Below are 11124 nucleotides of genomic sequence, written 5' to 3' on the forward strand. Positions count from 1 at the left end.
CCACTGAGGAGCGGTAGAAGGCCAACAGCAGCTCTCTCTCACATGGTAAGAAACCTCGGAGTGTTTTTGGATAGCTCTCTTAAATTAGATAAACAAGTGTCCTCAGTGGTAAAAAATAGCTTCTACCAGTTACGTCTAATATCAAAGGCAAAGCCCTATCTTCCAGTGAAAGTACTTGAAAAACGTATTCATGCATTTATCACCTCTAGACTGGACTACTGTAACTCTTTATACCTGGGCCTCAATCACTCTTCTCTCTACCGTCTGCAGTTAGTTCAAAATGCTGCTGCACGTCTTCTGACAGGTTCTAGAAAGTATAATCACATCACCCCAGTTCTAGCTAATTTACACTGGCTCCCTGTCAAATACCGCATACCGTTGCCTTTTAATGTCTCGCTGTTTTTTTGCTGATTGTTAAGCACTTTGATCAACCCTGTTGTTTTAAAATGTGCTATATAAATGAATAAACCTGACTTGATGAGGCTCTGTGTTGGACAGGTGCACGGTGGCTGTGACGCTCATGGTCAGCGTTTGGTTACATCAAATATAGAAGAATAATTTGCATTTAAGTTGATGACACTTAGACTAATTTACTAAATTCCACTGTTGTAACATTTGTATAGTGTCTAGTATAAAGACAAAATCAAAAGTATACTGTTACTGTAGGAAATGGAAATCAGCCAAGACAGCTGTGAAACACCCGCTTCAAACATGAAACATCTGCTTACATCTTGTTGAATTCAGTCTAAATACACAGAGAGCAGCAGGTCAGCTGATCACAGCCTGTACACTAAGAAAATCTACTGAAGAGCTCTGATTCTTTTCCCCACGCTGAACCACTACAACCAATACTACGCTCCCACCACTGCTGAATGTGCGGTGCTCATTTTACTCTCTACAATGCAGGCAACAGAAAACAGTTGTTGTACTAATAGTATTTTATAATCATCTTTAATATAGCACAAGGTTCAGTTACTTTTGCATAAAAGTCGATGGTAGAAACGTCCTTCAAGGAACTACTTTTTCCTTTCTTAGCCTTTACTTTTGCACTTTTACACAAGTAAAGAAATTGATTCAGCGCTTCAGTTTTTACTGGAGTATTTTTCAACACAGATGTCTGTACTTCTGCTTAAGTAAGCATGTAAGTACTTTTTCCACGTCTGCATCTGACATGTATCGTTCCATTGTGTACTTTGCACAGTTGAAATGATGTTTTTACTCATCAGCAGCTGTGGAGTAATGCACATGATCATTTCCTTTGAAATATAGCTCAATCCTGACACGGAGAAAAAGCTGTTTTACATCTTCCATGCAACAACTATACTTAATTTTGCATATTAAAGAACATCATCAGCAACTTTATGCCGTCCTTTCTGTTCAAAAATGATGCTCAGTTTTTTAAACTTATCAGATCCAATTAAGCCAAAATACCTTACAGAAGTTAAACATGCAAACAATAAACAAGAGTTCAGGTCTTAGGAGCATCATGTGTTATGTGTTACGTAACTAAGTAAGTTTGACGTTTCAGTTTTCAGGGGAGGAAACATTTCATATATTTTTAAGCTCTTTAGTGACCAAATTCGGTTGAATCTACCTCGTCTGCACGTTGAAATTTGTATGACTGTAGTGATTTGATCTCTTCTCAACAACCAGTAACCTTCTGGTATTCACAACATAATGCAAAATGAAAGCAAACATTCATTTGTATCAATAACTTTAATATAACTCCTGAAACAAGTAAATGTCCAAGCTGTCCAAGCTACAGACATCCGTCTTAATAACTTTATCCAGGTCTCTAGGAATTATTGTAACTGTGACTTAAAGGAGAATAAAGTCCAGGTTGCTGCTTTTCTTATGTGTGTGCCAGGTGCCAAAAGGCTGATTCATCTGCCAAAGGTGTAACACCAGAACAGATGTGAGTGTGCCCTCATCCCCCCGGGGAGTCCAATGTGACATCCACAAACAAACCTACACACACAAGATTATTTAAAAATAACAATCAATGAAAATATCATCAGTGATTTAATAACGCAACTTGTATTATGATTTCTGAAAATGATTATACATTATATATTATACATATGTACATCACAATATCCAGAAACATTATGCACACAGACTATACAGAATTTCTACAAATACAAATTTCTAATAAAACAGTTCACTGGGTGTAGGTACAGCTACAAAACGTTACCCCACTCGTGGTATTTTACCCTTTGATGGCTCGGCATTCAGTAGTGCTTCAATCCTATTCATTGTTTCGATTCAATAATGATGAATTTAAACATATTTTGAAGAGGCCTGAAATGTTTCCAGATGAAGTTCAACAAGATAAATCATGTTATCTCTAAGTCATGTTAGTGACATCATTTTAATCATGTTATCACAGTTCTTTCAACTCCTGCAGAAAAGCTATGTGGTAACATCTGAAATGATGAGACAGCATTTTAATCATTATTATAAAGGCCGTAGTTTGTAGCCATTGCTGCAAAATGATGTCAGTGTAACAGGGCTTGTTGGTGGTTTTAACAATTTGAGGTGGTTGACGTTTTATTTATAAAGAGCACATTAGCTTACTAAAAATGTAATATGTATGTAATATTTTCAAAAGCTAAAATGAGCCTACAAGAGTGGGGCTACACCAGTGATACTAGCATTAGCTGTGTTAGCACCTTCAACAGGTAGTGTCCTCTGGTGCACACTGAGAGGATCAAATGTCCTTTTAACTGCAGTGTCCTTTCATATTCTTCATATATCCATGATGTAAATTTTACGTGAGTGAATACTGAAGATAAATATAATTTTACAAGCACAAGGACTTTTTAAAAAAGGTCTGCTTAGCAGAGCTATGGGTACAAAGAGCAGTGTAGAACATTTGCTTCCTCACCTTTGCTAATTTGATGCAGTGTTGCCAACTCTTCAGTAAGGAAAATCGCTATTGGTTGTCCTAAAAGTCGCTAGAAGTTGCTAAATGATGTCATCGCCTAATTTGCATAATTGGTCATGCTAATCTAATTGTAACCTATGTTGTTGGAGAGAGAAATAACATCGTGGAAGAGACATAAAGTGAGTAAACAACGTCCTAAATGCATTTAGAATTTATTTAGAACTACAAATTAAATTTCTTTTAGCAATTATTGTTTTTTAATGTCACAGTTCCAACCCTGCTCCTTTATCCGGGCCTGGACTGACAAAAGTGACCCGAAATTTGCGCTCTGGGAGAGTTACTTTGTGTGTGTGTGTGTGTGTGTGTTTATAAGTAGTTTTAAACCTTGTGATCCACAAAACAGCATAACAGTAAAAGAACTGACTGCGTTACAGTCATGCGGGAGCAGCGGCTTCGCTCATGCGCGATTCATTTGCAGTTTGGACGCACAGGTGTGAACATCTCCTGTCCTGACAGCAGCGAGGGGAGGACTATCCTCCGCCTGTGAGCGCTTTGGCACGGGTGAGGTGCCAAAGCGCCGCTGCTTGTTGAGAGTAAGAGCTATAGGCGCTTTCAAGTCAAAAAGTGGTCATAAATAAGTCTCCAACAACACCAGAAAAAGTCGCCAGATTTGTCGCTAGTCGCTTTTTAGAAAAAAAGTCGCTAAGGGGGTCTGAAAACTCACTAAATATAGCGACAAAGTCGCTAAGTTGGCAACACTGATTTGATGGAGTTGGTGCCTCTTGAAATATCCAGTATGTTTGGGCTTCGGTTTTCATGAGTGCAGTGCTGAATTGGTAATCTGATATACCGGGCATGGATTTGACCGTGCACTGGGCGTACAAGCACTGACGGCATCCCATTTAGTCATTTTCATTACTGACACTGGATTGGCCAAACAAATCTCTCAGCGACTGGTCTCTCCCCTACCTTCGCTGCGTGCTCACGCAGCTTGTGGAAAAAGTTTAGTTTGGAAGAAGTGGAGCTGAAAAGCTGAGAGAAAACAATAAAAAGAAACTAATAATAGACCAACATGTTAACTGCCAGAACATTAGTACCGGCAACAGCTAGTAACCAGGCCTCACTGTCACATGAGTCTGCTGCTGTTAGCACTAGCTGTGGAGACATGACGAAGAGACAGAGGAAGATGAAATTAATGTGGTAACAAAACTAATTAGAAAGGAATTGATTGGAGGATTCGGGTAAGATGAATGGCTACTTTGACCAACCAGAAGATGGTTTCATCCACCCCTGTTTTCCCCTGATAACAAGGGTGGTGTAAAAAATTATCATCAAACAGTCTTTCTTCTCACACCAGTTCACCTCACTGTGCCTCAGAAGTCAAAAGGTTCCAAGGTTTTCCACTTCTTTAAAAATGACAGCAGCCAGGTGAATGGAAAAGAATAAATCCACAGGTAAAGAGAGACTAAAACATTGCTTTAGTTTCTCATTTGCAGATCAATGTCATATCTGTTTCCTTTGGTAAAGATTGGATTTAAAAGGCAGTGATTTCTTGCTTTGATACAAATAAATCAGCTGCTTTTTATTCAAAGCAGTACTTCTCTGCTTAACTGGCCCCACTCCAAGGTCAATGTGTTAAATGGTCTCAGATGACTGGCTTTACAAACAAGTGTTAGAGGGCACTGCTGACCTTTAGATAAAGAGTATAAAGATAGGTTTAAGCAGAGTGGTCTTTGAAATCCAATCTGTGCACATTCAGTTAGACTTATCAACAGATACGAGCTATTTTTTGCTACTCAGTACAAATCCCACTGCCCTTGGAAGATATAAACATTTAAAAAATCCTCAAAATATATTTTCCACTTGTGTGCTTTTCTTGGGAGCTATTTGTAACAGCAGTGCGTGTGTGCCTATGTGTGTATTTATGTGCAAGCAAGTCAAAATAAGCTAGAATGTGTGCATGTTCAAGCTAATGAAGAAACATGCCTTCCACTGTGCTTTGCTCAAGCCCATTCAGAAAAACAGCCACACTTGTTTTTGAAATTCAGATTATTGCTAAATTCAACTACAATTATCATCCTAGCAAGAGAACTAAAGAAACGTCTTAGACGAGAGGTGAAGTGGCTCCACATCCAAGTAAGTGTATGTGCATGCCTCAGCCAACCTATTAAGTTGCAGTTTACATCCATATCTCTTTCTGCTCCTGAGACATGATGTGGAATGATGAGGAGAACAGTGTTTTTGTAGATCATCACAGTGAAATTGACTTTTAAGCTTTTGTCCCATTTGTCATTTCTATCACATGGTAAATGAGAGACTGCCTAAACCATTGGCAATCAAGATAATAAGAGCCAAGAAAAGAAAAAGAAAAACTGAGAGGCTGCTGTCACAAATAATGTAGAGTTAAAAGTTACGATTTCAGGACGGTATACTCCTGGGATACACCAGGCGCCCATAGTTCAACATCAGAACATCATTTCCATGATGAAAAACGTGTAAAGAGACTGCTACAAAAGGGAAGGAAATCACACTGTATTCAGTTTGTATGCAGTCATAGCAAAACCGAAAACGGTGGAGTCAGCAACAAAAGCAGGAGTGCATATATTAGCACACAGGAGCACACAGCATTTAAAATAGTTAAATCAGTTCAGTGAGATACTGTAATGTACCTGTCAGCAGGAAATAGAGGGTTGCATTCACGGCCACCTTTTCTTTTCTTATTTTTTCCAGTTGAAAGACTTTTATACAGTATAACAGAGAAATGATCATATACTGTATGCAACATTAGGTTAAAACTAGTTAGGGCTGTCAGAGTTGGTAAATGGTATGATACTTACACAGGGCTTTTCTACTCTACTTGACAACATGCCTCATTCACCCACTCACACAAACACTTTTTTGTACACCTACACAACAAGTCAAAAGTTTGGACACACCTTCTCATATAACGGTTTTCCTTTATTGTCATGACATTGTAGATTCTCACTGAAGGCATATAGTGAACAAAGAAGTGTGAAATGTTTTACATTTTAGATTCTTCAAAATAGCCACCCTTTGCTTTGGTTTTCTGCTTTGTTGCGCTCATTAAGGGAAGCTCATGAAGCTTCATGGGTGTAGAGGTCATCTGGTCACCTTTTCTGTGTTGTACAAAGACACGGTGGGTGGAACCAAAGATCTCAAATTTGGACTCATCAGATTTTTCACTGGTCTAATGTCCATTCCTCGTGTTTCTTTGCCCAAACAAATCTCTTCTGCTTGTTGCTTTTCCTTAGTCGTGGTTTCTTAGCAGCTATTTGGTCATGAAGGCCTGATTCATGCAGTCTCCTCTGAGCCATTGATGTAGAAATATGTCTGCTACTGGAACACTGTGTGGCATTTATCTGGGCTCTGATCTGAGGTGCTTGGGGCGGTCCCCATGTGAGCCAGTATTATTGTAGCTCTTGATGGTTTTTGTCAGTGTACTTGGAGACACGTTCAAAGTTTCAGAAATTTTCCAGACTAACTGACTGACATTCACTTCTTAAATGTAATGATGGACTGTCATTTCCCTTCACTTAGCTGATTGGTTCTTGCCATAATATGAATTCTAACAATTGTCAACTAGAGCTGTCAGCTGTGTACCAACCTGACATCTGCACAACACAACTGATGGTCCCAACCCCATTAGGAAGGCAAGAAACTCCACAAATGAACCCTGATAATGCACACCCGTGAAGGGAAACAATTTCAGGGGACTGCATCATGACGCTTACTGAGAGAAGACCAAGAGTTTGCAGTGCTGTCAACAAAGCAAAGGGTGGCTCCTTTGAGGAATCTAAAATTTAAGACATATTTATTTGTCCATTGATAAATAATTCGACATATGGAGGCAAATTGTGAACATTGTAGTGAAGACATTAATACTTTGAGTTTTTTAATAAAAAGCACCCCATTACCTGGCGTGGTAATGCAAACATTATTGCACAGCAGTCAAAGTGTATACAAAGTGAAGAGTGATTTTATATTTCGACCAGATGTTACAAGAATAACTAACAATAATAATGCTGCAATTGTTCAATTTCAAAAGCTGTATGTGTGAAAGTTTTTTAACTGTCCACATGCAGTTGCTTGGGTTGGCTTAATTGGTGATTTTAATTAGCCATAAGTGTGGCATGTGAATTTGAATAGCTGTCTGTCCCTGTGTGATAATCCAGTGACATGTCCTCACACTATGGCAGCTGGGACAGGCTTCTTGAAATCTATTTTTCATTGTTACAAAGGTTTGGTCTGCGTCCGAGCATCCCATGACGTAATTAATATGCGACATGAACGCTGCAACAAAGGTGGACATCAAGGCAAGAATATACCTGCTGCTCGGTCTGTGGCTTCTCGTCAGACTCGGGGATCATGGCGTTGTTTTTTGTGGCCATTTTCCCCATTTCTGGGTTTCCAAAAATTTGGTTCACATATTCAGAACCCCGGCCGAGCAGGTACTTTTTAATACCTGGTACCAGGTGGTATGACGTAATGGAAAAACCCTGAAAACCATGGTGAACCATGGCAAGTCGATCTGAGTAGGTAGTAATGGAAAAGGGGCTTATCAGGTCACACTTTGAGAACCTTGGCTATTTATCCAATTATAGGCTGTTTTACAGAAGAAAAGATTCCCCAACCCCCAAATTATAGAGCAAGTTAATGAGGAAATAGAATCGACATTATATAGCAAACTGTAGTCTCAGTGACTGCTCAGACCAAATTCGGACCACATGTCACATTCAATCATACATTTATAAGCTTCTTTTGGATTTTTCTCAGCGCATCACCCTGCAGATGAATGTTTGCTGTGGCACTGATTTTATACCAGATGCCTTCCCATGTGTCTGGGTTTGGGACTGGCACTCAGAGTACATTGGTTTTGGGCCCCCTAGATTATGTCTTGAAATCTTTTGCACATAAAGAAAACTATCACACCACAGAGCCACACTCTATATTACTACAGCACTTTATTCCCTTTATCTGTCTCACATCCAAGGCCAGTTTAGAATGATCAATTAACTTAATGTGTACACGGCTGCCCAAAGGTGAACAGAGGTAGTGTATGTACAAATTTCATCTGTTCTCTGCAATCTTTCCTCCAACCACAAGCATCACCACCCCAACAACCGCACTCCAAACCCCACTGACAACTTCACTATGCATATGGTTCATATACTGATATGGAGTTTTAAGCTGTTGTCCATAAAGAACACAGTCTCTTGTAAAAATAACAGGAAAGCTGAAAGGATTTAAATAGTCACCTTTCATTTGAAAACTAACTCTTTTTAAATGCTTAGAACATATTGGTTAGGTCCAAGAACTGCTACTGAAAAATTCTTTGTAACAGAGTAGCAGAATTATTTGGAGCTTACAATTTAAAACTGATAAATATACAACTTCTGACAAAATTCACATGTAATTCTCTGGATGTGTTGGTGGTCAAATCATTAAACATCTGAAATGTGCTAAATGAAAACTAATCCCTCTTCATAGCTTTCAGTGTTATCTGTCGTGTAATGGAGAACTGTATACCTCTCACACAGAAGTGGCAGACTCGAAAATGAACTTTTTCATCAAGACTGGAAAATGTGAAATGATTATCATTAAATTTAGGCTATGAAGAGATAAGAAGTACAATGTAACTAAATTTCCCATTGCACTAATCTTATGAACCTGTCATTGGAGTTGGGGAATGGTTCATGTCTTTTTTCTTGTTCTGCAATCAGCTGACTTCAGTGCGTGTGCAGAAACGAGCTGTCTGCAGCTTCTGAGCAGTAATGAATATTACTTAAAGCTTTATTAAACGGTAAATGACCTGTATTTATATAGCGCTTTAAAAGTCCCTAAGGACCCCAAAGCGCTTTACACAACCAGTCATCCATCCATTCACACACTGGTGATGGCAGCTACATTGTAGCCACAGCCACCCTGGGGCGCATTGACGGAGGCAAGGCTGCCGGACACTGGCACCACCAGGCCCTCTGACCACCACCAGTAGGCAACGGGTGAAGTGTCTTGCCCAAGGACACAACGACCGAGACTGTCCAAGCTGGGGCTCGAACCGGCAACCTTCCAATTACAAGGCGAACTCCCAACTCTTGAGCCACGATCGCCCCAATTATTAAATGAAAGGACAACAATACGATGGTGCAAAGTACACCCAGGACATAAAGAACTATCCACTTCCGCTGACATGATATAAACTCTTTCAAGCACTAACATGGACAGCATGCTTACACAAAATGGCAAATATTCCAGAATGATGTTAAAGCTGGAATATTGTATCACGGCAAAGCGTGTAATAAACATGCTGGTAAACCATTTGTACTTGAAATGGACATGCATACTGAATTTGCAGTACCAGCAGGGGGAGCCAATATTTAAAGCCAAGAAGTCGCTAATGACCAAGTAATGTCAGTGTCATTTTGTCATTTAAACAATTACGCTAGGTGGATAATGTGTGTTTTCATGTAAATGTCTCAGTGACGTCTCTCTAAATGCTTTCCCATGGTCTTTGGAATTAGCTTGAAACAAAATAGCCACCTCCATTTGTACTGGAGCATATTCCAACTTAAGCATGCTTTCCCATCTCATGCTAATGAGAAGCAAAGCACGACACACACAGGGTGGGCATTAGACCCTTTGCCGTGATACTGAGTTGAGACCAGCCAGCTGCCAAAGCTTGAACGACAACGGGTACAGAAGCAGTAATGACAAGTCAGGTTTGTAGCTTCATAGACAACGTTTTTGTTCCTTTGCTGTTAAATACGTTTTGAGCTTGTTGCTTTTATTTTTGTGTTCTTGAACAAAAATATCCAGTTTTTCCTCATTAGGACAGAGATTTGATTCACTTAATTTATAATTATGTGACAATGCATCTCAGCCATCTTACAGAGAAATGCAAAACTAATGTAATACAACACAACAGTCACAACATTAATGCGTATTTAAAATGAAAGTTATCCAGATTCACAAACCACAAAAATGTGGGATCAACCAATCTGAATAGCAGATGGATTTCAAAATAAGCCAGGCTGTAGGTGTAGCACCAGGAATATACCAACCACAGAACACACAAAATACACACTCAATGTGTGTATATAGAATAATTAACCTACATGTTTTAAGCAGAGAATAAGACACAGAGTAAGCTCAAACTTTCAAATGATTGTTTTTATTAGCACACAGCTAAATTCAGAAGCTACTACTTCTAGTATAAAAGCTAGAGTTTTACACCAGATACCATCCCTGATGCAATCCCAAAGGATTGTGTCTTTGGCTGGAAACACAATTTTTACTCACAAATTTAACACAAATGGAGACGCCAGGCATAAAGCAAAAGTAACCCATGCAAAATAGACGACTGATGGTTTAGCTGCAAATTTTTGCAAATTTGCAAATGCCGCACATTTTGCAGCATTTAGGTGCATTTAAATATTGCACTTCCTCTCTCTTTCACCACAACTTTGTCTCTGATCTAGAGGGTGCACGTACACATTTACTTGTGCCTCTGATGTGCCTGTTATAGAAACTGTGATGAGAGCATACTGTCTGTGAGTGAGTCACACCTAATGTGTGGATTCTGGCCAAATCACTCCTTTACTGTTTCACACAGGGAAAGAGGTTTGGAAAGTTTTTTCCCTTAATAAATGAAATCATCATTTCACACCTATTTGCATAGGTTATCTCTGACTAATATTAAAAATCAGGAACGGGGCAAAAATGTTTTTACGGCACTGTGTGCCTGCACGTATGAATAAGACACTCAGAGTGGCAAAAATGTTAAAATGCCAAAAAAATAACCTGAAAATGGATTTGAATAAGAAATCAATATTAAATCTACATTAACCCTAATAGAGCTCCAGTTCATGAACTGTCAACATATGTAATCGCCCACGGCTCACCTGGTTGTATAGGGCACAGATGTGTAGAGCAGCATTTCCCGAGGCATTCTGGGCGCCCATGTCTGCTCCATAGAACAACAGATGCTCCAGGTGCTGCACATGGCCATGACGACAAGCCTGCACATACACAACAAAGTCAATTGACGCTTCCACTCGAGAGAAGTTGCAGTAAAATGCCTCCAACACTAGATGTCAGTGTGCTGCAAAGGAGATAACATCAAAATGAGACGCAGCTGTACCCTCAGTTTGAACCCAGTCATGAAAAGATGGAAGGATAGGATGAGAGGAGGAAGGCTTAAATAAATCCGATAGCAAATC

At 39.4% G+C, this 11124-nt stretch overlaps 1 protein-coding gene across 1 annotated transcript in view; it reads right to left on the reverse strand.

The window, feature by feature from the left end:
- Positions 1–11124, reverse strand: part of LOC106456418 (SH3 and multiple ankyrin repeat domains protein 3-like) — a 130733-nt gene that overhangs the window by 12146 nt on the left and 107463 nt on the right. Inside the window, exon 8 of the mRNA XM_013914468.1 lies at positions 10807–10923. Within this exon, the coding sequence (XP_013769922.1) occupies positions 10807–10923 (117 nt within the window). The remainder of the gene's footprint in view (positions 1–10806; positions 10924–11124) is intronic.

This window comes from Pundamilia nyererei, unplaced genomic scaffold, assembly GCF_000239375.1.
Source record: "Pundamilia nyererei isolate P.nyererei 1_Seehausen unplaced genomic scaffold, PunNye1.0 scaffold00200, whole genome shotgun sequence".
NCBI lineage: Eukaryota > Metazoa > Chordata > Actinopteri > Cichliformes > Cichlidae > Pundamilia > Pundamilia nyererei.